The sequence below is a fragment of the Rhamphochromis sp. 'chilingali' genome (assembly GCF_963969265.1).
Source record: "Rhamphochromis sp. 'chilingali' genome assembly, chromosome: 18".
Taxonomy (NCBI): Eukaryota; Metazoa; Chordata; class Actinopteri; order Cichliformes; family Cichlidae; genus Rhamphochromis; species Rhamphochromis sp. 'chilingali'.
Genome location: NC_137945.1, coordinates 28,123,317 through 28,151,244, shown reverse-complemented (window position 1 = coordinate 28,151,244; position 27,928 = coordinate 28,123,317). Strand labels below are relative to the sequence as shown.

General features: G+C 42.3%; 1 protein-coding gene across 1 annotated transcript; it reads left to right on the top strand.

Moving 5' to 3' along the window:
* Positions 1-3: 3 nt before the first annotated feature.
* Positions 4-27,928, top strand: mkxa (mohawk homeobox a; the record flags this gene model as incomplete). Its single annotated transcript, XM_080864533.1, is given in 10 exon segments — positions 4-87; positions 89-227; positions 1,390-1,430; positions 1,433-1,474; positions 1,480-1,661; positions 3,642-3,801; positions 6,474-6,627; positions 10,222-10,605; positions 25,136-25,169; positions 25,273-27,928. Coding segments are annotated over 10 exon segments (1,440 nt in total). The 3' UTR covers positions 25,493-27,928.

Genomic DNA, 27,928 nt, shown 5'->3' with positions numbered 1-27,928 from the left:
AGTATGTTCGCAGTCTCAGGCTGTGTACTAGGAAACATGAGCAGGGTGAAATATTCAGAGTCCCGGGCAGCGCGGCGCAGGCCACTCGATAAAGCGGAGGAGGAGACGGCGGTCCGTGCGGTTTGAGCTCAGGATCTCAGGAGGGGAACATGTGAGCAGGGAATGGGTGACTGGAAACAGGATTATTGCTCTACACAGCAGAGAGACGCAGGAGGGACCCGGGACAGGTAACTGCACTCACAGTGATTTACTGCAGCAGGAATGGAGCCGCGTTACTGAGACTCAGGACAGGGATGATGTAGAGGACAAACACGTATACAACTTTGAATGAACTGGACCGAGTTTGCATGGCTCTTTATTCTCACTTGTAACCCCATATAGAAAGCTAAATACAATAAACGTGACACAGGTTGTAACTTAAATATTACTAGTAATACTACTAGTAGTAGTAATATCGCTTTGTGTTTTATTTCAGTGCTGTTGCTGCGCGGAATTTGCGCCAGGTTAATGATGAAAGCTCAAAGGTGCTTCTCTTGTCAGGACACATTCAGTATTCGACTAGAAGTTACAAATTGAGGGTGAAAGGAGGAAAAAATAAAAATGTCACATTTTTGTGAAGGCTGTAGGTTTGTTTGTATTAGATTTAAAAAGGGAGGAGGAGTGGAAGCACCAAACAAAATAAACCATTCACGAGTTCTTGACGCGCGACCACAGAGCAGAGGACGATACTTGGAGGTGAATTCCACTTGAACACATTTTACAAACTCAAATTTAGTGTTTACCGTTCAAATCTTGCAGTACCACTCCCCTGCTGTCTCCTGCAAATAAAGTGGAAGTGCATTAAATTGAAGAGAGTGGAATTTTGTCACGTAGAAAAATCAGATAAAGAGTTAGTAAGTTTATTGCAGCGCTGCATTAACGAGTCACATAACATTTATTTACTTGTCTCATAACTGATCTGCTGTCTGCACGCATTATTCACAGTTTTATTTATGTCAATTTCCTCACGCATACCTTTGCACATCAATGGATATTTGTGCATAATGAGTCTGCACAAGTGCTTCTGTTGTTTTGTTTGTAAAGCAGCTGATGCATCAAAGCTTCGCTGTTAGGTACGATCTGCTTTAATCAGATTGATCAGCTTTTTAAATGAAGTGTAAATAAATGAGCGAGCACATTTAATAAGGTTTGGAATTTCAATTTGTCAGAGAAATTTTTAAAGTGTGTTTTAAAGTACTGGCATTATTAAGTGGTTTTTTGTTTTTTTGTTTTTTTGTGATCCTTGTGGCCAAAGGTCAAGTTGTAATAGTTTCCCTGGCGAATTTACTTGTCATCCTCCGAGGTATTTCTGAGCACGCTTTGTGTAAAATATGTACACTTGTTCCACAGAAGAGACACTGGGACACTGTGACAACTCCGTGGATTTCCTTCCCTCCTTCTGATATTTTACGCGTCAGAGAAAAACGGTGGATTGTCTGACCAAAGATGAACACCATCGTCTTTAACAAGTTGAGCAGCCAGGTTCTGTTTGAGGAGAAAGCGAAGGAGGTGGAAATGAGCAGCAGAAATTATCTAGAAGTGATCGACGGACAGCATCCAGACCTCCTCTCCAGCAACCAGACCATCAGAGACAACCAGGCGATCAGACACCGGCGGAGCGGGTATGTGGAGCGTTCTGTTATGGTTAACGCTGCTGGTCAGCATGTGCGGAGTTGGATTAACTGGAGTTCCCCTCCGGGGTGTTACTAATGAGGAGTGCCTCTATTTCACGGTTATTTCTCCCAGCACGAGCTAACAGAACGAGAGAGAGGGAACAACAATGCTGGTTTTGTTATCAGAGCGTTGTGGTTATCGCTCCAGTTTGTGCGCAGAATTAAAGACAGCAGACCAAACACCCAAGCCAGACTTTTGGGTTCAGATCCTGTTAGGTCCCAACATTATGCTCTAGATCTCCGCACTGAAAGAAAAAATAATAATAATTAGTAATAATAATAATAAAAAAGTCTAGCTTTTTTTCATGTGGATTTAATGCACCAGGATTCTAGGGCTCAGGGAATTTATATTTCCCAATCTGGCCTTTATTTTGGTGCTGATGTTCACAGCTAATCTTAGAGTTAATAAGTAGGTCAGCCTTGTTCAGTAGCGGAGGTCTCCATCTGTTTTCAATAAATAAATTCACCCTTGAGCTCTCTGTGTGGTCTAGTCAATCATGTAAGCGGCCATTGATTTTTTTAAACTATATATTTTCTACAATAGGAAGCAGGTGTAGGTGAAGATATGTCCTGATATGTCCATGTTTTTTAGTTTATATCACAGCAACCTGGGGCAAAGCAGGTATGTTAAGGAGCCTTGTGAAGAAGAAACCCTCAGTAATATTAAAAGAATTCTGTGTGAACTTATGTGAGTTGTAGGTGTTTTTTCAGGGGATGGATAAGGCTAACAAAGTACATTAAATTTTTAAACAGAGTGCGTGTGTGAGAGAGTGTGCTTAAAGCCAAAGTTCAGAACATGGAATGAAATATCCTTTAAGATGTTCATAGCGATCTGCATTACAAGGAAAATATTTGTAGAACATGAACCTCGGGTAGACTTTGAGGTTAGACTAAAGTATGTTACATCTACAGTGAGAGCAGCTTTTTGGTGAGATAAAAGGAGAAATGCAGCACAGCACCATACTGACATCTACAGGTTCATAAGACCTGGAGCTACAGGTGAGACTGAGTCCTTTACAGCTCAGGAAAAGCAGACTCAAAGAAAGACTTTCTAATATATATTTAAGAGCTCATAGAAAATTCATATATTGTCATTTTTCATCTTGTGTAATTTCACTGTAGTGATCTTTTATGAGTTGCTGTTGTAGCTGTACTCACCACTGAGTTGCTGAATTGGGATTTGAGAAAATATATTTGCGATCTTCCAGGCCACCGAGTATATTCCCTACTTTGATTTTCTGTAAGTGAAAACCAGAAGTATAATTTCAGCTTTTTGTCCGTCCCTTGTGTGATGGTTTGGCTCAAGCCGTGGCCTCTGTTACATTGTTCTTGATCCACTTTTGCTGGGTGTGAAAAGTTAATCTGGCAAATCTTTGTGCCTGAGTAGAATGTTTTTGTTTGTTTCATGTGTTGGCGGCTTGTGGGACACGCAATGAAAAATAAACTGCAAGTGGCTATTCTCTTTCTCCCCCTCACTGACTCAGTCTCTCGTTCTTTTTCTCCATCTCTACATCCCTTTAACATCTCTCGGCTTAATTGCAGTGCTTTTGGTGAGAAAATTGCACACTCTGTAGAGTTTTCACTTTATGTGTCATGACTAACAAAGTCAGGCAACTTGCCGCTCCACTTAGGACTCAACTTGCTGCTCGCATAACACCGTTTGTTCATTTCAGTATACAGCACGATCCTGATTCTGTTTCATTGCTTTAAATTCAGATTTTATCACATTTTTAAAAGCAAAACAATTTGTTTACTTTTTAGTCTTTATTCAAATAAGACAAGCATTGTGTTAACTCATAAACGCACTGTGGGCACATCTCCTATCTTACTCATAGAAGGAAGATGTGTTAAAAATTAGGCATTTAAAGAAAAGATAAAAGATTCTACAAACTCAAATACCAGATACATACTCTACCCGTTTCTTCACAGGGGTCGTCCCAGTGGTGGTAAAGTCCGACACAAACGTCAGGCCCTGCAGGACATGGCGCGGCCGCTCAAGCAGTGGCTCTACAAGCACAGGGACAATCCCTACCCCACCAAGACAGAGAAAATCCTCCTGGCACTCGGCTCCCAAATGACGCTGGTTCAGGTGAGACCACTTTCTGGTAATCCTTCAAACTTCCAGGTCAGGTGACAAAGAAATTGACGGTGAATACAGAGCATTAGAGTTATGTTTAACAGTTAAGGTTGATGTCTGTTGTTGAGAGCATTGAAAAGCTGTATTTTCATTTGCACTTGAAGTAAGTGGAACATGCGTTTCATCTTGAGTACTGTGCACCTATGCAGCAGCACTGAATATTGTTGTTTCTTCACACTATTGTAAAAACACTTTGCCGATGACTGCTTTAGAGTTACATTATTTTATAGGTCAGTTGTGAAAAACATAGACGCATTTATATATTTTCATTCCTTTATTTCTCAAGAAAGCCTCACATTTTTCTTTAGCTTCAAACCAACAAAGATTATACAGTAGTTACATTGTAATTATCAGTTCAGTTTTTCACAAACTTCACTTAGTTGCAAATAGAATTTTATGTCATGTAACTTTTTTGACTTTACAAGAAAGGCAATTAATTGAAATTAATTTGAAGCATTACTCTGGGTTTTTTTTTAATAAGAATTCTGGAAAAATGGTGAAATCAGTCTTTTTTATTATTATTATTTCTGCGTAACACGGATGTATTTTTATGCTGCATTTTCTTTTGACAACACTTCATTGGGACTTCACGCGGGACCTCGAAGTGATCCCAACCCAGAGTTTGGGATCCTCTGATCTGCAGTAATGCAGTTAGAAATGCAGATTTCATATACGCTTTAAGCTTTATTGCACCCTCTGCTGATGATGCCAGAGTACAGTGGACGGCTTGACTTTAGCGACTGACCGCTGAGAGGAAAACCCAGTGGAGAATATGAGTGTGTTTGGTGTCTGGCACGTGCAGCTGTGTATGTACAGTATCATCTGGCTGACAAGGTCACTGATACAGCCTCAGAAAGTCTGCGGCGGCTTTTTTGGGCTGCCGGCCACGGTGCTTAATCTGGTTCTCATTTTGGGGGCCTGATGGAGCTGTTTGTTTTGGTGAGGGCGAGTAGAGTGCAGAGGAATGCTTTGTGTTGGACACAGGGGTGCTGTGCCGCTCACACACACTACCACACAACCTCACACACACGCATGCATGCGTTTAAGCTGACACTCAAATACCAGCAGCAGCGTCAAAGGTCAGTGGAATATTTCATGATGGTGAGTGTAGGTATGCAAGTTATAATTGCATTTTCCAGCATGAAGGAGGTATAAAAGTTTTATTAATTCATTTTTAATTGATTTTCTGTTAAGTGTGCGTTGCTGAGTCAATGTATCAGCAAATCAAATAGCTGACTGACATCAAACTGCCACAAATGCACTGCTTCTAAAATCTCAAATCAACCTGGAGACAATTTTTCTCTTATTTGTTGAACTTTTGAAAGGATATAATCTTTAATAAATGGGCATTTGGGACATAAGCCACAATTTTAAAAAGTGCTGAGACCATCTGATGATTGTATTTTCTCATTTTGTAGACTAAACTAATTTATATAGAGCCATTAAAAAGTGTTATATGATAGCACCAGCTAACTGTTGACTCACATTTCTTTGCCTGTCCATTGATTGAGGATGAGAGCTACCCCTTTCTTCCACTGTTTAGTCCAGAAATGTAGAATGCATCACTTCCTGTGCATTTTCCCTGGAAACACCCACCTGGCACCAGGTGTTTAAAACAACTAAATCTGTCATGTTTTAGCAAAACAGCCTGTTCTTTCCATGTAAATATTGTGAATCAAGTGTGCTGAAAATCCAGTCCCATCTCTCCATCACCACTGAAATCCCTCGCCGTCCCTGCATGCCGTCTCCTCTACGGTACACACGCGGCTGACAAGCCACGGCTGAGAGAGCTTGGTTTGGCGATTGGGTCCAGCCTTTTTAGGCGTCACCATCTCTGTCTCTTTTCCCTGAGCCATTCTTTCCCCGGCTCTCATAAGCAAGCTGTCTCGTGTCTCACCTCGCAAATTCACAAGATGCCGCCGTCCTCCTGGTGTGCCACGGTGCTGGGCTCGCGACAGAGGGATGTGGGATGGTCTTAGTTAACAAGAAACATGATACTGAAAGAGAGGATCGGAAAAATAAGTACTCTAGCATAAGGCCTCTGTCTCAGCCCCTTCATAAACTGCTTGAAATCTATTGAGCATGAAAAGTTTTTCTTGTATAATATCTAATAGTCTCCATTCCCAGTGAAAGGAAGAGCGCTGGATCAAGTGTCTCTTTTGAAGACACTCATCTTGAAGACAGTGTTGGAAAAAATGTCTTATTGGTGGGAGGCCGTGCGAGTCCAAAATAAGCATGGGCAATGTACGCCTCAGCTAGAACATTAGTTAATGAAATGTTGCGTTCGCTGGCCATCCGGCGTTTGAATGGTGTTAAATGTTTCTGCATGTTACTGATACAGAAAGGATGCATGCTGCGGTGTCTCTCTGGAGCGTCTGGGTTGTTTCTTAAGTCTCGGCCTCAAAGAGCTCCTCTGCAACCCGACTCTATATCTGTCTTTTGCTTCGGTCTTGCTTGGTTTATCTGAATGAGACTGATGGCAGGCAGAGAGCAGACGTTTTCTTAGGGGATAGACTTTGTTTTGCTGGATATGGAAGAATTTGGAATCCAAACAATAACATATGTTTCTATTTGCTGTCCGTTCCCACTTCCCTCTTATTTGTCTTACTCACTCTCTCTCTTAGGTGTCCAACTGGTTCGCCAATGCCAGGAGGCGACTGAAGAACACAGTGAGGCAGCCAGACCTGAGCTGGGCGCTCAGGATCAAGCTGTACAACAAATATGTTCAGGGGAATGCAGAGAGGCTGAGCGTTAGCAGCGATGACAGCTGCTCAGAAGGTACGGTTTCTGAATCGTCAGCCATCCCATTTGAGCAACGCTGAACCAGGTTTACTGGGATGGGGGAGTGGTCGTCCTTTGACTAATTTCACCTCAAAGGAAGGATTATTAGCCAGCAATGTCAACACTCAATTTCCCCAATCCAATCCAACTTTATTTATAAAGCACTTTAAATAGCCAGCACAGGACCAAAGTGCTGTATAGTAAGTAAGTTAAGAACAATAGAATAAAACAAAAATAAAACACATAATACATAAAAATTAAATTAAAACAGACCTATATATATATATATTAAAAAAAAACAGCATAAAACAACATAGAATCAACTAATAAAAATAAACTAAAAACCAACATGAAGAGACGGGTTTTCAGAGGTGATTTAAAAACAAGCAGAGAAGAGTCTAATCTCTAAAGGCAGAGCGTTCCACACTTTTGGAGCTACTACAGCAAAAACACGATCTCCTCTAAGTTTACACTCAGTCCTAGGTGCATTCAGAAACAGCTGATCAGCTGACCTGAGAGAGCGGGTGGGTGTATAAAGGCTGTAACAGCTCAGAGAGATAAGATGGGGCTAGACCATGGAGGGCTTTGAAAGCAAATAAAAGAATTTTAAAATGAATCCTCAAAGGAATGGGCAGCCAGTGAAGTGAAGCTAAAATAGTGCTCACACTTTTGAGTGCGACGAGCTGCAGCATTTTGCACCCTCTGTAGATGAGTCATTGATGAAGCACTGACCCCTATATAAAGAGCATTACAGTAATCCAGCCGGGTGTAAACAAAGGCATGGATAACTAACAACCCTTTACCCACTAGCATGTTTAATTTTGATCTACAATATGATTAATTAGTTTTATTCACACAGTTATAATTAAAAGGGTGCCCTGTTTAACTTCGTTCACATGAACTGTAAAAACATATTTATATTGTCTTCTCTCCCAGGAAGCTGGCATAGATACAGTGCACGTGCTGTATATTAGTCACTTGTGACTCATTCGTATTTATGGAAGTTTTCCATCACATATAACTTTACATAGAACACATATAAGATCATTGTGTCCCATCAAATTTGTGTTGTTCCGACTGAGAGATGACATATCTATCAATCTATCTATAGATAGATAGATATTTTTTAATGTTTTTTTCTTTCTTTCAGTGAAACAGAAACAAGATTTTTCGGTGTCCATAGTATCAAAAATTTGTTTTTACTTTATATCTTTAAAAAAAGAACTGCCCGAAATGATCATTAGAAGCATGCACTAATCAGACTTGTACCATGTGCACCCATGCACAGCACACAGAGCAGATTAATTCTTTTTCCATTCACCAAAGCATATTATCCATTTTCATTGGCACCAGTTAATCTAACAGAATTTTAATAATGATGATATTTGAAAGGCCACTCCTTCTCTGTGTGTATGAGCAGCGTTGTTCTGATTTGGTGTTTGACCCTTTGCCTGCTCTTTCGCTCTTATTCTGCAGCTCTCTGTCTCTCGCTGAGAGCATATCCTTGAATGCTGAATGTTAGAATAATTCAATAATGTGCATTAAAGAACAGTGGAAAACGTGTGCTGCTCAGTCAGTTTGATGGAAGATCACTTCTGAGATATCACATAATAATGGCTCTCTTATATAAACTGGTCACATGCTGCGAACCTGATGCACTCTGTACCGACTGACCTGCGAACTTACATCATAGTTGTTGTACCCCCAAAATTTTAAATGTAGTGTCACGGAGTGAACCGGCGCCAAAGGCCAGTCCACCTCCTTCTGAGTTCCTCCTAAAGTGGCCCGACGCTCTGCAGAAACAGTGTTCTGGGCTGGATATAAATGGGGATCCAGCTGAGAGACGCCGAGGCCGATGGGCTGCGACACGCTGTCATTAGGACACCCTGCTGAGCCAACCTCTGCCTCCTAGTCTGCAATTGCAAATGAGCGGCTCCCTGTCAGCGTAGTGTATTTACTGCAAACACATGTTGATCCTCAGAGGGGAGAGACTGCCTTTTTGTACTCCATGACAGCACAGAAAACATGGGTAGGAAACATAAAAAAAAATACAACTTATATCCCCGAGCAGTGAAAGAATAGAGAGAAAGGACGAGCGCTGTGGTGTCAGTGATCTCTAATTAGATTTTTGAGGAGCAGAAGCCGTGTGCGGCTCACAGAAGAATGTGTGCATGGTGTTTGCATTGTGTCTGCCACAGGCCACTGTACCACCGGAGGCTCTGTATATCTCCCTGACTCTTCTCCCTGTCATATTATGGTTATGAAGCTATCCGCAGCCTGCTTCCACTTCTGACCCACGCGCTAAAAGGCCCTCTATTATGTTTTTAAGCCTATGCTTTTGTTCCAGAGTCTATTTATGGGGCCAGATCTAACCCCACTGACCCGGAGTGCATTCCTCTTACTGTCTGAAATGGTCCAGCTTGTTTTGGAGTTGAAGTGCAGAGAAAATGTTGTTTTCTGTTTTGTGAACTGGAGTGTCATGGAGGTGCGAAAAGGGGCCTGTTTTCTTTAAAATACTGCAAGGATTTGATGTGAAAAGATTTATTTTATTGTCTGAGTGACAACAGGAAAAATGCTGATTCTCTGATGGCTCATAGGAAGGAGAGCAAATACTCTCCATCCATGTGTTTCTGATATGTGGGAGCTATAATTTTAATTTGGCTCCGGCTGAATCAAATGTCCAACCTGTCCAAATTACAAAATTATGGTCTTGGCAGAGACGGTATCTAGAGCGAACTTCTCCCTAATTTCCCTTCTGCCAGAGGATATCTGGTTCTTCTGTGCAGTGTTTTATCTTCCTACCCCCCCACCTTTTCATCAGGTTTGGACCTGTGCTTTAATTCAGTGTCTCCAGTTGCAAAGCAGCACCCTGGAAATTATTTATTTCTGCAGGGGAACTTAGGGGCAGCTTGCTTTTGATGGAGAGGAAATTGACTACCATCCGTTATGATTCAGTAATGCTTCTTAAGTCTCGGCTGTGCTTCCCACTCTTGAAGGAGAGCCAACGGGAGGGCAGGAGTGCCAGGTTCAAATCTCCCTGCCTCGTATTTGGATTCAAGTTCAGCTCAAAATAACCAGCACCCGAGTCAGATGGGACACGCAGAACTTGGAAAATTATTTTAACTCTAGAAATACAATATTTGCTGAAGAAAATGTGCGTGATTGTTATATACACTTGTGCTAACTGGAGCTCCAGCCGCAATTCCTGTTTAAACTCCCCTTAATGCATTGACTGAGTTCCATGTGCAGTAGTAGAGATCGGAATCTTTAAAACATTTTATGCATTTTGGGCATTTAGCACTGATTAAGTACAGTGTTTAGCTTGTGAACTACATATGTGGTAACTGTGGGTTTATGTGCAGTCAGTGACTGCGACAGTATTGTTTGCACACAATGACAGAAACCTGAAAGCAAATGAAACACAACAAATACAAATCCATATCATCCTCCTTAATTCAAGTCTTTTGATCGGCTGATCCTCTCAAACGCAAATTCTGAACAGCAGTTGAGTGCGGCGTCTGCTGACAGCTGTGAAAGTGTAAGAATATATTTCTGCAGTCCATCTAAATGAGTATTCTTATCCTGGCACAGATGGGGACAACCCTCAGAGGACACAGAGTAGCCCCGAGGAGCTCAACAAGCCCATGTACCAGAGTGTGATCAAGAAGGAGGGCTCCTCCATGGTGGGGATGGCCATGGGCATGGGCATGGGCATGAGCATGGGTATGGGCGCGGGGCTGCGTTCGGCCGCCGAAGCCGCCTCACTGGCAGAGGACTACGTGTCTCCACCCAAGTACAAGAGCAGCCTGCTGCACCGTTACCTGAATGACTCGCTGCGCCACGTCATGGTGGCCAACGCCGTCATGGACGCTCGAAAGAGAAACCACTCCGGCTCTTTCAGCTCCAACGAGTATGACGATGAGCTGCTCTCGCCGTCCTCCTCTGAGGCTGAGGCGAACTTTGTTTATCGGGCTGGTAAGAAGCCACATTTCTTGCATTCTTTCCCTTTAAGAGTCTCCTTCACACACACACGCCATCCTTCACTTTTGTTCTTTTTCTGTCCCCTCCATCTGCACATTTTGTTTTAATTCCTGCAGCTGGTCCATCTTTTTTTCCCAGCTGTCTGTCTCTCTGCTTGCCTCCCTGCTTGTGTCGATAGTATATGACGCTTTATCTGGGTTGCCAGAGCACACCCTTTAACTGTCTTTTCACATGACGTTTGACTTGCTCAATGAGATTCTTGTGACCACTGAGACCTAGTTAGCAGAGCTTGAGTGTTAAGAAGAGTTTGATTAAATTATAGCAATATCCAGCGTGTGTCCAGCACCCTAACACAAACTCGTATACACATTTGTGAACCCATGTGCATAAATGTGTCTTTCACCCACCCACAAGCAGCTCTTCTGACCTAAATGCCAGACACAACAGGGCCATGTGCATCATGCTTACATTCACACTACTGTTTGGGATGCCTTTGATTGTGACACAAAGTCCTGCTGACAGAGCAGGGCAAACAGCCTCTGTGTGTGTCTTTAAGCATAAACTTGTTTTTTTTAACTAAAAAAGGATTTTTTTTTCATCTCTGACGTACAAAAATCTGCAGTTTCCACCAAAACCAACATCATCCTAAAAGGTCAGCTCTATTTTACATCACTTCCACTGCTGCTAATGTCTTTACAGTCAGTAGAGTTGGAGGGATCATTTTCCTCCCTCTAGAAGAAGACACTTGCTTCCGTTCATTTTCTACAGAATGAAAACACTTTCATATCAAAACAGAGGATAGATTTTGTTTTTCTATGCCTATTTTAGTATTTTGATATTTTCCACTCTGCTGCTGTGTTTTAGTAGAAATGTCATGGAATGGAATTCCCCACAAGGAAATGATCCTTAAAAAATGTTTCCTAACTTTTACATGTTTTTATCTAGGGCATTGCTTTTTTTCATTTCAAGCTAGAGTTAACTTTATCAGTTTTATCTTTTTAACAAATTAATAGAAATAAAAGCAGCATGGTAAAATATTACATAGGGACTTAGTGGAGTCACTAATCTTTTATGAGGACCTTAAAAGAAGTGTGTGTATTATTGTTTTGAATTAAAATAAAAATTCCAAGTTTTCATTGTCGGTTCTTAGAAATGAGTTCCTTTAAGTCTCGGTCTTCTGACTTGAAGAGAGTCGAATCAATTAACTGTTCTCTGAAGTTATTAAATTCTGTTTCTAAAAAAGCCCTATTAGCATGTTTTGTTGTTTTAGGAAAGCATACCCGTAGTTGTTTTTGCACATTACATTACAGTAATGAGTCACCCTGAAATAATTACCCCAGTTGACTGCAGTTAGCTTGTTTTTAAGTCTGCCGGGGGAAAGCTGTGCTTTTTAACCCGAATAAGATAAAATGTCTCATAGCGATATCATTGACGCCGATGTTCTTCTAACCGTGAAGTCACTGTCAGCCCGAAGCAAATCACAAAAGCTTTGTAGCCTACAGAGGCTTTCACGGCGCTTCAGCTCACAGCTCGTCTGTGGCGAGAACAATCAGAGGTCTTCCTCAGCTGAGAACACTGGGCCATTTGTTCAAGCAGACTTCATAACCAATAGTAACGTTTTCACTTTCTGCAGAGCATGGACAGGACCTGGAGGGCCTGGATCTGAAGGTGTAGGTGGTGGAGTAATGGAGAGCATGTGTGTGTGTGTGTGTGTGTGTGTGTGTGTGTGTGTGTGTGTGTGTGTGTGTGTGTGTGTGTGTGAGTGAGAGGGGGGGGACAAACGTGGACAAATGTGTTTCCTATTATCTGAGCATGAAGGAGCGTGTGGGGGTTGGTTTGTATGAAACGCAACAACGACTGCAACGGGTACAATTGCCTTTATCAAAAAAAAGAAGAACTTCAAACCCCTTGACCTGAACGAACATCAGGCTTTTTTCACAGTGAAGCACCTGTTGAGACTTACAGATGGAGAAAGAAAGAAAGAGACGGATAGACCAAGTGAGACTTATAACTCCTTTCTACCAGATTTTAATAAGAGAACTCCCCTCCCCCCAAAAAAGGATTAATTCATCTGGCTGACCTGCTGTTTTTAATAGAGGCTAACTATTTTATCTCTATAGCTGATATAACTTCTTGGCTTTGAGGTGTCCCTCTTGGATTTCTCGGGCTTTGGCACCATTACAAAAGTGTTACTCTCTTACATGCAAGAGAAGCTTTCAAATCCGCACATGGAAAGTTCTCAGAGGCGGCGTTGACTCATGGGATCGAACACCTGCCGGGGGCTCTCCGATCTGATCGACCTGCTCAAAGAAACGAAACAAAAGAAAAAAGTCGAGAAGATGAAATTTTAATACCGCATCTGATTCCCCCGACAGAGCAGAGAGAGAAATCACTTTAAGCTCGGGCTTGCGTCACTTCCTCTGCAACTTTTGAATATTTTTTTTCCTCCTGTGGGCTCCGCTTCCCAGATACTTGTGCAGTGAACACATTCCTCTTTTGCAAATAGTTTTATTGTGTTTTTATAATAAGAGAAAAATGTTTCCCCGAGTACCTGATTTCACATAAATCTGTGCTTACATCAGAAACGCAGAGAAAAAAGAAGACAGAATAAATCAACTTTAAGCTCTCTGAATGTTCCCCTGCTTTCTTTCTGACAGTGACAAAACGTCTGACATTTTCACTCAGCAGGGAGAAACAGAATTTAAACGTAGAAAAACAACAGCTTAAACACAAAACGATGTCTCTCGGTGCATTCTTTTGCCGAATTCCAGCTTGTGAACAACCACTTGCGATTGGTCAAAGCAAAAGTGGCGTGCCTGGCAACCATTGTGCCATTGGCTAAAAGTCCGTTAATAGGCCAGTTGGTTGTTGTGGCCTGAGCCCCTGTGACTACAGAGGGCAGTCAGACGTGGTAGGAGATGGTGAGTGTAGATTTACCCCAGTGGAAAACTAAACTTCTGCCAGCTTGAAAGGACTCACATACAATTCACAGGCCTCATACAAGCATAGGCACACACACATCCAGTACAAACACACACATGCACACTGCAGTCCAAAGCCTGTGGGGAATTTCATTGAACACAAGGAGCAATAGAATTCCATCACACACGCCAGGGGTTTCATGCCAAATTACCCTTTAATGGGATATTAAATGGCAGGAATCTGGCCGAGTGTTTTTCTTGTTGCTCGGTACCAGATTTCGCCCCATCTGATAGATCATTATACGCCAAATAACTCCCAACGTTTCTGCGGGTGAAGACTGAGAGATCTTGGTCAGACGTTTTACATGAGATTGACAGTAGTGCATTTTCTCAGGTTCTACCCTTTATGGACGTTGGTTACAGCTGAGTACAGTAGCCTGATGGTGAATGTAGAGTTCTTGCCAGTGCATCTATTGATGTGGGAAAGCCCCAATAACTGCAACCTAGTCAGCGGCCAACAGCAAGTTCCCAGTAATGAGATTTTTATTTGCCTCTTTAAAGTCATGCCTCTATTAGGTTGAGATACTGTTAATAGCTGTTATCACCATCCTAAAACAGAATAAAAATGGCAGCATGTAGGTGTTAGCATGCTAACATTTGCTCATACACAGATTTTGTGAAGACACTGCATTTCGATGATTTTAGAAACGTTTTGATGTCATTTCTGCGCTAAATGCAAAGTGAGAGGACCACAAAATCATTCATTTTGTAGTTGCCATAATTGTACCCATGAAGTATCGTGAAACTCCCCCAAAAGTTGTTGAGATATTGCAGCCTGGACCAAAGTACTTGTGCAACCGCACAAAATTAGAGAAAAAAGCCTTTTAGAAATCATCAGTTTTTTCTTTCTTTTCAGCTGAGGCCGATTGGTCAAAAGCACTGAACTAAGTTAAAAAGTCAACCGTAGAACACTTTCCCCTTTTGCTGCCAGTGAATTCCTGGAACCTGTCCCATACGTTTTCACCAAAAAAAAGAAAGTGGCACAGTAAAGTTGTTGGGCTTAAAGTTGCAACCAGTGATAACATGTATGGGAGAGGTTACTACAATAAACTCAACAATGATTCTCAGAGAATTCTGTTGGCCATAAAAAATACCCAGACCAAGGCTACGTCATGTTTGGTACTCAAACCTGTCCACATGTGGTCTGCTTATCAACAGGTGCCAAGGTAGAAATGATTCTTCACTCTTGCTCAAGATGACGTGATAATTTTGAGTAAAATACAACTGAAATCTATAAAATCAAAGGTTTATTTACTCAAAGAATTAATATTTAAGAAAAATGCACTCAGTACAAACTGAATGTATACAAGTCATTTGAACAGGTTCCTTTAGATTTAACATCTTGTGTTGTAATTATGTAACAAAATTACACTGAAAATTTACATGCAATCAACTTTTTTGGACGAATAAAGTTTTTTTAAGGGTACTGCCATTTGAACTGGCTTGGCATGAGCCCCGGCAATATGCTTGCGAGAAAGAGGTAAAAGTTATTCTTCCTGAGGGGAACGTGAATATCTAGCAGCTAAAAGTGAAATATTTGTGTCGAAACCTGCCAAAATCGTGTAATTATTTATTTTTGTCACTTCCACTTGATACTTCCACTATTTATTGCATTTCCCATCAATAAGTCTATGAATTAGAGGATTTCTGCCACCGAGAGAAACAAACTGGCCCATTATTTATCACATTCAACTGACTTAAATCTAAAACTGGTGGTTTTTAACACGTAGGATTCTTAGAAACCTGTTCAATGAAAACAGCAGTGCTTGACAGGAGCCGCTGAGGTCCTAAGGGCCTTTCAAATTAGGCTGGAGCAAGTGCCAGACAGTTATTGAATCCTGGAGAGTTTCGTAGCACTTAAGGAGCTGTCGACTTGTCCAGGTGAATGGAAGAAGTCGTCTCATTGTGGAAAAAAACACCCAGAGTGTTTGGATTCCTTGTCGTGAGGTGGAAGGGTAGAGAGATGTGATGGTCACTGCCGATAAAAAGAGATTTCTATCATGATTGTTTTCATATTTTCGACTAACAAGATATACTTAACTGGATTTCCCTTACTCTCTCTTGTTTCCTCTCCAAAGAAAAAAACCCGACTGGGATGATTTTTGTAGCAGTGTTGTTCAGGGATGCCGGCTGTTATGACTGATTTAAGGCTCTAATGTCTTTCTTGCTTGGGCGGCAGGGTAATTTACTGTAAGCCACAGAGTAACAGGAAAGACAGCACTCGATACAGGGACACTTGATGACAATGAGCCACTCCTGGCGAGTGATGGATGAAGACTCGTTGTCTCAGGAATTCAAAGATGTGGATAGACTGGCTACAATTTGCTCTTTCCACAATTTCATAGGAAAGAAGAAAGGGAAGACAGAAAGAGGAGGAGGTTGGAGATGTTGTTCCAAGGCGGCAGCTTTTGCCAAGACTGACTGGGTTCAGGTTGGGCTTTAGAAATCAATTTGGACAGCATGAGAGGGAGGAGAGGGAGGCGCTTGGTCCATCCAGATCAAGAGTTGAGTTTCCCCAGAAGTGGCCCGTTGGGAGAGAAAAGACAGCGTGGTGGCAGTGACTAAGACACACAGAGAGTGTGGTTGGAAGAAGTGAGTGTGTGCATGTGTGTGCATTCTTGTTTTTTTTCTCAAAAAGATAGGAAGATGAGGGGAAAAACTGGGGACATCTGGTTGGCCCTTACTTTGTGATGGGGTTGTTTCGCACAGGACTGGGACTTGGGGATTGGGTGAGACTACTAACAATTAAACTGAGGTGTAGGAAAAGTTCATCCAAATTACAAAAGTGATCTATATATTTTTGTACTTACCCCTTGCGGTGTCTGGTCATGCAGATTGTTAATAACCATAACAAACGCCTCTGAAAAGTCTTCCAACTCATTTGGGAGATGGTTGGAATTTTATTTGTCCTCCTCAGAGCATTGAAAAATTTCTTCAAAAAAAAAAAAAAGCAGCAGTGATTATTTCCAAAGAAGCTGTGTCCCCTGGTGCAAAGAACTCACCGCCAACTGAATTTTCTGGTAGAAAGGAGCTCCAGTAACAACTGTTGAAACCGTTTAAACCCTTTTTTAATTTAAAGACATAACAATGATGTAAAGTATGCATATTCAGACTAACTTTGGATTGAGTGAAATTATGTAAGCTTGATCTCACTTACAAGAAAAAGCAGGTTTCTTGATAGTGAAGATGATTTAAATTTTTGATGTGATAATATAGTTTGTTTCAGTGTTGCCACACAGCAGAGCCTTTGGGAATCACTGCAGTAGACAGTGGATTGAAGCCTGTATGAATAAGCATTATGAAATCAGTGTTGTTTTATGCAAAGCTATAGCTATACATCAGTGATATCTGTGTGCTCGTGAATGTTCAGGAAATTTACTATAAGCTATTAAAGTTTTATTGCCCTAATAAGAGTAATATTTGCTGCCTCCACCAAGGAGCTTGTGTGATTGGTTTTGGCTTGTCTGTTTGTTTGCAAATACTTATGTTAACATAAAAGTTACGGACAGGTTTGCAGAAATGGGATGAGGCCCAACATCGAGCTGGATCTGAATAGAGGAATTTTTGGAAGGATTACTTTTTTCATTGTGAAGATGTCATCTTCACAGACGTGTATCGAATTCAAACAAGAAAAAAAACATTCAAAACATTGCTTGAATTTACCAAGAAAATATCACAAATTAATATGGATGTCCTTCTAGATCCAGGGCCTCAGTTTATGCGTGGTACAAAATGAATTTTGAGCTTTGTTGGAAGTATGCAGGCTTGGACTGCTCTTGTTTGTATTACGTAATGATTTTCCAGCATTTTTTCCGATGAATTCGAAAGGTTTCAAGATAAAAATGCATTCGTAATGTTCAGTATAATTTGTTCTTTGAAAGCAGCTATTATCTTTCTTTATATGTTCTGTTTTTACAGTGGTGGACGGTCATATTAAACTTGGCAAACTCCAAGTAAACCCCATAAACCAATAGCTGACTTTGATAGGTCTTTGATTTGTATGACTTTCAGCCTCAATACAGTTATTTTAGGCATACAGCTCTAACTGTGAGCTAAGAGGCTCCACCCACCTTTCCACCACCCACCCTCTGTTTAAAACTTCTGTTTGGAACTCATGCCCAATCAGAGGAAAGCTGGCTTAAAGGGAGAAGAAGCTAAAATGGCTCATTTCAGACAATGGAACAAAATAAAAGCAGCACCAAGCCTTCCAATAAGGATTATTTTTGAACTGTGACTCATGTAGAGCTACTCTAGCAGAGTTCATTAATAATAAAAAAAATACTGAGCTAGAAATGGGTGTAATAGGTCCACTTTAACATAGTATATTAAGGTATATAAGTGTCCTACCGCTGCAGCTGTGTTTTTTTTTCCGTCTTGTCACGCACAGCAGAAAATAGAACTAAGAAAGGACGAGATTAGACACACATAATACGACACATAAGTGTCCTTCAGGGTGTGGCTGGTCCAACGGTGGGAACAACTAGGAGTTGGCAAAAGTTAGGCATAATCCTGGCATTAAGCTGTGGGACAGCTTCAGGCAAATGGAAAGGTGGATAAAAAAGACAGAGAGGAAGAAAAAAAACCCTCATGGTGAACCTCTCTGACTGGAAGATGGGATATTGGCTTCTGACCACTAAACAGAGGCTGGATGAGAGGCAACCAGAGAGGACAGCAGCAGACTGAGACAGTGCTCATCCTGTGGAGAAGTGTTAACAGACAAACACCAGCACAGACACTGTTTATACGCAACTGCCTAACATAGAACTTGAAGAGGGCAGAATAATAAGCCCTCACAAGCTGATAGTTTTTAAATCATCAGTACACCAAGGCTTCTAGGGACGGACACACACACACAAACACACACACACACACATAATCATTTCATCGGATTCAGAAAGCACAGCTGCCTGCCTAGTCAGAGAAACCGAGCCACGCTGCCCTGTTCCGTATAAAACACAAATTGTTTCCATTTTAAAAACCCAGCCGTGTCGAGAACAATCGTTTGCCATCGCGTTCCCACGGGATGGAGGAGAGAGGAGAGAGTTTAACGAGCGAGCCGAGGTGTGACCCAGCAAGGACGCGGAACACACATACGCAGAAATCCCCCAAGAGTGTGAGAGAGCCCTGCAACTACCACTGCAGACAATTGCAACATAATAATGCAGTGTGTGCAGCACAAACATATCATTTGGCCAGATCCCCCTGAAAAAAAGGTTATTTTTGCACACATGTAAACACTTAAAAATCTGAATAATGTTTACTTGTGGTTTTCGCTTTTCCTTCCCCCCCCCCCCGTCCTAATTTGTGTGTTTTCTGCACCACAAGCAGTTGCCGTTCATCCCCGAGGATGTCGCTGAGAAAGCTGTGATGAAAGGGTCTGCCTGAGGAGACTGGGCCCCGCTTTTTTAAATCTCTTTTGTACCTGCCGCGTCAAAGCGGTGATAAGAGGCTCATCTGTTCATCATCAGCGATGTGTCCCAGTCGAACGTGATCCTGTTTTTAATCTTTCTGCGGCCACCCATGCTCACATCTCATTCCACTTCCTAATTCCCCTTGGTTCCTCTTTTGGATGCTGTGGCAGTCCACCCACAGCCACACAGACAAGACACTTGCACACATTGCCATAACATCGTATTTACTTCTTCTTCGTCGAGACGCGCTCCTTATTTTGGCTGATTTACGGGGGCCCTGATTACTCTCTGTTTACTGGCACTCGTAAACACAATGACAACCTGGCAGCGTTTAAACATTTCAAGCACTGTTATTATTTCTCCATCTAGCGAGAAGACACAAGGCAATCCTCAATGCTAGGATCTTGGTTATCTGCCCCCAACCGCAGCCACAGCACCAGTGTGTCATCTGCCGGGCAGACATGGAAAAGGAAAAAAAAAGAAGAAAAAAGAAAGCACAGAAAAAGCAGGAGATGAACGTCGTTTTTGGGCAGCAGCTCAGTATCTGTCTGGCCATGTCAGCGCATGTATGTTGGATTTAATAGTTTAAGAGCTAATTATTCAATATTTTTGTAAGCGATGAAAGTGTTGTCAGGGCGAATGGAGAAGGCATTAAATTCACGCCATGTATGATGTCTTTGGCTAGCTGAGTGGAATTGACAGTTTGCTTCGTTGGAGCCTCAGACTTTGTTCAAACGCGGCAGAGACGGGGAAAGGAATGGCTGGGAGGGGTGATATAAAAGTAGGGTTGGCAGCGCACGAGGCAAGCTGAGTGCCAAGGCATCCCTAACTTCATTTACAGACTCTTCTTGACATTATAAAAAAGCACAGAGCATCAGAGAAATATAATAAAAAGAGAAATCTTAGGCTCGCACGTCGGGCTTAAAGTGGCAGAAAGAAAGAAGCTCAAAAAGGCGTCGCAGCACCTGAGGGTTTTTGGCATTTCCTTTAGCCAAGTCTTCTTGACTTGGCTAAAAGTAATTAATGCATCTTCTGATATTGATTTGACTTCACATCAGGTGAGCTCATCACAGTTCTATCCTGTAGGTCGAGCGCAGCGTTGTGATTCACCTGTGGTGATGGTAACTTCTGACTCATCCTCGAGTTTGGGCGGGCTTCAAAGAGGCTGCTTAATGACATGATGGTCCATTCCTATCCTGTGGTTGCACAGGTCAGCGGTGACCAGATTGTCCAGTCTGCAGCACCACTCTGGTTCTCATCAGGTCCTGTTAGGGGAAATCAGCTTAGCTCATTTCCTACTTTAACAGTCGAGTTTGGATTCTGTCTCTGCGTCCAGATTCACCGGCCTTCGTCCAGTGGTGGAATATTTTCTCATTCAGAGCAAAGTAAACATATTTTCCCTTCTACCCAGTGACTTTCTACACTGCCTTTATTAGTATAGCCTAATACATTTAATAATAAATAATTAACAGATCTCTCAGTTTAGCCAATTTTGAGAAGAACTTTTTAAGATTCACAGAATTTATTCATGATTTATTTCAAAACTGGCAGCCCAGACAATTGTTAGTTTAGCTTTCCATCCATACTGGTAGTCTTACATATCCAGACAAAGCACATCATTTCTGCATCATCTTTAAATGTATCTAAAGTGAACACATGTTCAGGTTTCAAATGGATTAGGCTTCTCTAAGGACTCCCTACACACAGTTGATACAATGCTCCTATGATGTACAGATTAAGCAAAAGAAGATCCAGTGTGTTACACTGGACAGGGTGATCCGAAGGGCCAGCTCTGTTCTAGGATGCCCTCTGGACCCAGTGGAGGTGGTGAGTGACAGGAGAACGGCGGCTAAGCTGTCATCCCTGTTGGACAACGTCTCCCACCCCATGCAGCAGACTGTGACAGCACTGAGCAGCTCCTTCAGTGGGAGACTGCGGCACCCACGGTGTGGGACGGAGAGATTTCGCAGGTCTTTCCTCCCCACTGCTGTCAGACTCCACAACAAAGACTTTAACTGAACAAACACACACATCCACACGTGCAATAACACTAAGTGCAATAATCTTTTCTGGCATCGTTGTATTTTTACTCAGTTGTATATAGCATTCGTATTCTATTTTTATCTTATTGTATATTTTTATTCTATTTTATTCTACTGTATATAGTATATTATTTTATTCTATTCTGTACAGCTGTGTACTGTATTTATTCTTATTGTATTCTAATTTTTGCGTCATAACTTTTGCACTGTCCACTTCCTGCTGTGACAAAACAAATTTCCCACGTGTGGGACTAATAAAGGTTATCTTATCTTATCTTAATACTTAAGCTGTAGACATGCTGGTAGAGCCAAGCTAGCTGTTTCTCCTCGCTTCTAACATTCCAAGCAAAAAGTGCTGATAGCTCTAATGCAGTCACCTCAAACTGAAGACCAAAGCCCCACCAACCTGCATGCACCTCAGCCCTTCTCTTTGCAGGGAGAAGCCTGTTAGAAGAAAGATTTAAAGGGAGTGTTGCCTTAAAGGGAGAGCACTTGTTTCAGTCAACAGGGCTGCACCAATGCATGATATAAGATGAATAAGGATTATACACCTCTGTGAATCATGCAGACCTACTCTAGCAGAGCCAGAGAATAAAAATATGGAGATTGAAATTAGCATAAAAGACCTATAAGTGTTAGAATTGTTAAACCCTCTTGCTTTAAAATTGAGCCATCTTTTCTGTTTCTAGGTAATCATTTGTTTTCAATTTCTATTCCATTCTTATTTTTAGACTCTTTATACTATCCATGGTGACGAGAAATTATTCTGGATAATACTAAGGCTAAAAGCCTGCAATATCATAAAATGCCCTTGCGTGTGTGTATGTGTGTGTGTGTGTGCTTATTTGTCTGTCGGATTCAGCCCAGCCCACGGTTTGTGCAACTCAGCTTTCCTTGTTTATTGTTGCGAGTTGCTAACAACAGCTCCAGATGGTAATGATGATAGTCAGCCACTCTCCTCTGCAGCCATCTTAACAGGTGGAACCTCATAACCTCAATAATTTGTCAGCCCCTGCTTGTTTCCCTCGTTTTCACCAAGTTTTGTTAAAGCTACTTTTTCTTTTTTTTTCTCCTATGTTCTTTTCCCCCTTCCCCTCCATCGTCCCGCTGTGATGTTAAGTGAGCTAGTATTTTTGGACTTCCAGCACAATGCCAGAAACCATCAGACTTCTTAGCTTTCCCCTTTGGCGGTCCGTGCAACCCCACTGTCAGTGAAGCCCAAAGGCAACAGCAAAGTTGACTGAGTATTCAGTAGCAAAGTAGTTGAGTTTAAAAAAGAAAAAAAAAGTGAAAATAATAAAAAAAAATCTTCAGTGATTTATTGGCCATTTATTGAGTCTTTGGCGCTGCTCTTGTTTTTAAAAATCCCAGTTTTAGATGTTTTAGGCAAAGGGCTTTGGAAACAGAGTTTTTCTGCGAGCAGTGGTGCATTTTCAAAATCTGGGGTCCAAGGGGTTGAGAGCTGGTGTCTAGTCCCCAATGAGGGCCTTGGAGTGCAGGGTGGCAAAGGTCATCCTTGCATCCACCTGCTAGAAAGCTCAGAAAACACAGTTTTATGTGTGTGTTCTGAAAGGAATCATCTGGACAGTGGCTGCCTCACACACCCTGGAAACACTTAAAGCTGTGGATGGAAAGTCTCAAACGCTGCACTTCAGATCCCACAAACACACACACACTTTTCTTCTGCCTGTTGTTTGTCTTTGATGTTGCTGCTATCAGTTGCTGTCACCAACCGATCTTTACACCAGGCACCACAGCCGTAAACACTGAGCTAATGTATCTCGAAGGCAGGGGGGCAGGGGGGCAGGGGGGCAGGGGGCATAAACAGCGCATGAAAACTGTGTAATTTGGCCTCTAATTACAGCACTGTGATTACGGAGTGTTGTGCACATTTTTAATCAGGACCAATCTGTTTTGGAGCCCTGGCAACAATCAGGAAAGAAAGATGGAGATAGGGTGCAGGGAGGATGGCTTCACAGTTTTCAAGTATTCAGTTGACACTGGCAATTTAGGCAATTAATTTGAAGAATGGCTGAAGAAATATAGAGGGATTAAAAACTGGAGACTAAGAAGAGATGGATAATATCAGGGGCTTTAAAAAAACTTGCTCTTGACATAGCACAGAGTCACTCTTTATTAAAACAGACGGGAAACATTGCATTTGTTTTGGCTGGTTCCTGACGAGTACCTCAATCAGGGGGTATTACAGCAAATCAAAAGGTGAACAGTCGACCTGGGGGACATCAGTAAAGGAAAAGGGGACTCGCTGATGAAGTGAGATAAAGGCAGAGCAAAAGACGGGACAGCAGGGAGTTGTGGTCGGATGGGAATGAGAGAATTTTTTTTGGAACACTTACACGCTGAAGCCCCAAATCTCATCCTGTGGTTTGTAGTACTGGGTTATCACGTCCTCATCGCTCTCACACACGTGCACACACACATTCCTGCTCTTCTTCTGTCTAAGAATGATTGGCTTCTTCTGTCTGTCTCTTTCTCTCTCCCTCTCTCTGTGGATTACACCTATTACGGAATGAGCGGGAAAAGCGCAGGAAATGTTATAATCAGGCTCGCATTAGCTCTGGGGCCTCTTGAACCCCGACGCTGTCATGAAAGAGGAACAGAGCGCGGCGTTGGGAGTAATTAGGCGCTTCAAGCCTGAACGCTGTATCCAGATATTTGGAAAATCTACGGAGGGTTTGGCGAGGTTAGAGGTGACACAACAGAACGGTTAAATGTTGCATGTGCTTTCCCCGTCGCTGAACGAGCTTTGGCTCCTTTGCTCTCAGTGGGTCTCTGTTGGCTATGTCGAAGCCTGAACACAGTGTCCTCGCTCAACCTCTTCCAGTCCCTTCTTACCACGATAGCAAATGAAATTCCAGCGAGAATGAAGGGTGCAGATTTTTATTAGCAAAGGAGAATGTTAATGCACGCCTGCCAACTGCTGCCTTGTGGTGACGGTGGCTGGTGGAAGGGTCTCGTTAAAACACTAGCTCAGGTTTAGACACTTGCTTTATGGGGAAATGCGACATTGGCGGGGTATAAAAGACTGGGTGACCCTGTGCTGTTGGTGAGAACATTCAGGAAATCAGATTGACAGCCGAGCAGGAGACAACCCAGGTATGACGAACTCTGTTATCTTTGGACGAAATGAAAATTTGGGGAGAGTTTGCCCTCCTTTGAACATTCTTGAGTCATCCAGTCATCTATATCTGGTCAAGACCGAACTTCTTAAAAGCTCATGGGGCCTCAGACGCATGTTTAGTTAACTTAAAGAGAGCGCCCGGGGGCGACGCGACTAGAAAAATCCAGATGCTCTGCTTTTTTCTTTTTGGTTAATGCCTCATGAAACGCCAAGCCTGTGTCCTCATACTCACTGTTGGGCAGATCTCACCTAAGGCTGGAACCAAGACAGCAGGACAGGTTCAGCTCAAACACCCAAATGAACTCCTCTTTCACTCACACACACGCATTCAGGCAACAAGAGCACGCTGAAATAAACACACTGGTTGCCCCGAAGAGAAGTTGGGTTTCATTGTTTAATGACTCTGCTATTCCCTCTGCTAATGTTTCACATATGAGATAAAGATTGCTCCCATTTGAAGAGAGGAAAAAAGAAAGGGAGAGCAGGCATCCATCTTTCTCTCACTGACTCACTTGCTGCCTTTTCATTCCCCCTTTAAATCTGCGCTCAGTCATTTTTGATCTGATTTCCTCAGACAACTCAATTACGTTGGCCCGGGCCCATTTGTTTTCCAACAAAATATTAGAGAATGGAGCTTGTGAGTCATAAGAAACATCTTTCAACTCGATCCTATTAGTCACCTTGTTTCTTGACGGCTTATTGCAAAAAAACCCCAAAAACAACAAAAAAAACGTCCTTTTTGTCCAGCATCTGAGCGAAGAGAGAAAACAGAGCAACACATGTTTTCACAAAGCAGGGTGTACGCATAAGAGCGCACAGCATAGACCTCACACACTACTGCACACACACTGCGAGAGTGTATGTTCAGCGACATTCCAATAAATCCTCATTGACCCCGATGAACTCAGCAAAATTAACCTTTTTTTCTCTCTCTCTCCTTGCTTTCAGAAACCACAGAGCATGGATCAAGTAAATGTGACAGGTGAGCAGCCTTTCTCTTAACGCTGCAGACCAGATCGAGTCATTTGCATTTGCGAGCTGATCGTAACGCTCTCTGTTTTTGTCCTTTCGTGTTGCATGGTCAGCTCGCTCATCAGCAGCAGCGGTGGCCCCAGAGCCACACAGAAAGAAAAGGCGAAAGGCAAAGACGAGACATACTGGAAGGAGATCAACGCCGCCATGGCCTTGACCAACCTGGCACAGGGGAAGGACAGTGCCTCCGGGACCACCAGCTGCATTATCCAGAAGTCCTCTCATATAGCAGAGATCAAGACTGTCAAAGTGCCGCTGGTGCAGAAATATTAGCCTGGACGTCGTCCTCCCGTCCCCTCTATGCAAACCAGCAAACATTCCTGTTTCAGCAAACTCACCAGAGTCCAAATAAACTCCCCCCTCCCCACCCCAAAATGAAAAGAACTGTTGTTTAGGGAGGGTGGTCGTGGGGTGGGGGTATTTGAAGTCAGGAAGTGTGAGGCAGAAAAAGAACTTTCATTCTTTTTGGTTGTTATTGATGTCTGAAAAAAAAGGTTCATAAGAGGCCTTGGCTATCTTCTCTTTTGCGAGTACTAGTTTTAGCAGCAGTATTTCCTTAAAAAAAAAAAAGAAAAAAACTTTTGTAATGTTAACTTATTTTTTTTCATGTTTTATTTTTTATTTCTTCTTTTTTTAACGCTACAAATTGAGTCTTTTTGCCAAAGTGCCTTTGTTGTTTAGACAAATAACTCACTGACTGTGGTCGATGTGGAGCACAGATACTGACGTGCCTCTGGAACACTTTTTTAGGGTCCCAGTCAAGATTCAGGATTCAGGATTCAATTTGTGAATGAAAATTCCCAGCAACAGCATGTGCCTTAAGGGCTGAGTGAGCTCAGCAATCCGAGGCGCCGACGAACTCGAGTGGCACACACTTGTACGGGTGCGCACCGGGCTTGGGAAAATGCCCGGTGTGAATCCTCTGAAGGCATTGTTCTTGTTTTGACTGGAGTCTTCATTTTGACTGTAAACTGAACTCTGTCCCAGTCCCAGCCACGTCGATGGCGGGCCAACAGCAACTGCTGGCTACGCAGATAAGCAGCCAGCTCTCTCCTCCTTGTCCACATCTCGGCCTTGGATTTCATTAACCAGCGAAGGATTCCTTTCTTATCGTGGCTTTTTACTTGCTCAAATGTGCACATGACACTCAGCTGGACCCAAATGAAGACGCGGTGACAAAGATATACGCATTAGAGGCGTGCTTTAAGGCTCAGTGGAGGAATGCCATGACCTAAAAGGGATGTTTTTGCTTTGCATTATCAGTGTTTTATGCGGACACTGTTGCCTTTTCACGTCTGCGCTCAGAACAAGATGGTCCAGTATGAGAAAAAAAAGCCACCGCCACGAGCACCCCCAGCCTTTTGATCCTCAGCCCTCTCAGCTGTTTAGCATTACATTCTAATTGCTGTTTACAAGGAGCCAGAGGACAGGCTTAAAAGTTTGACTTTCTTCCCCTTTGCTCCGTTTTTTTTACCCCTGACTTCAAAAATACATTTCAGTATTATCTTTTCGTCGGCCAAGCAAGTATTTGTTATTGTCCGTCTGTGTGTGTGTGTCTGTTTTGTTCTTGATCAAAACTCAGTTTCTCTTAAGCATCAAGCGCTTCTTCTGTCATCCAATGGAAAGAATCTAGAATGTACTAATGTACGGTGCATATGTTAGAAACGTTTGGGGGGACCGATGCCAACTTCACAAACAGGGGGAATGAAATTGAAGTCAATGGGAGAAGTTGAAGTTGGCTCTCTGTGCTGACTTTTTAATTTTATGTATATCTTCAAGGTACTGTTTATATGTGTCAAAATGTACACTCCTTCAGAAATTGTGCAGTTTTCCTTCTTTTTTTTGACAAACCCAGACTGTGCATCTGGTCAAGGACTTTGAGAGGGAGTGAAGCTGCACAAAGTAACTTTTTGACCTTTTTATGTGTCTTGAATGTGCAAACTGTTTTAAAAAAAAAGCTGCACTTACAGTTTTCAGTGGAGGTGTTTTTACATAAAAATGAATGGAAGTAAAGAGAAATGAAGGACAACTCTATGTTATTCCTGTTAGTGTGACTATGGAAGTATTATGGAATGAATCGCACTAGCCACTCCCCAGGCACTATTTGCTTATGCAGGTGGGGGGGCTCCCACATGTGTTTTTTATACACCTGATCCAGGCAGGGTGGCTGCGGGGTACCATCGGACCCGCTCCTTGTGTTTCTAATCGCACTTCTGAACCTCTGGGCCGCTCGTGACCCTCACACCTCACACAATACCCGCTTTCTGGGAAGAGGCAGAGCAAAAGGACGGAGGCTTCAGAGACAACAAAGATGCCTTTGTTGTTCCTACCTGCCCCCCCCCCCCCCCCCCCCTCCCCCAAAGAAAACCCTACAAGTATAAACAAAGCCACGAGTTTTGGTACTGTATATGTCTTTCTCCAGCACAAACCATGCTTTCACAACCATGCTGACGAATGGAAAGCAAACGTATATTAAAGCTTATAAATTATTATTTCAGACTTTGTCGAAACAAAGAAAGTGGTGACCATAGTTTGGTTCTTTTATTGTTAAGTTATATAAATTGAAATGTTATGTTTATTTGTTTGTTTGTTTTGATAGAGACTGGATTTTCAATCCAATGACCAAACACATATCTCATCTTGTCCGATTTGCTCTCATGTAAAATATCTTTTATAAAAACAGTTGTTACTTGATGAAAGCAATGAATA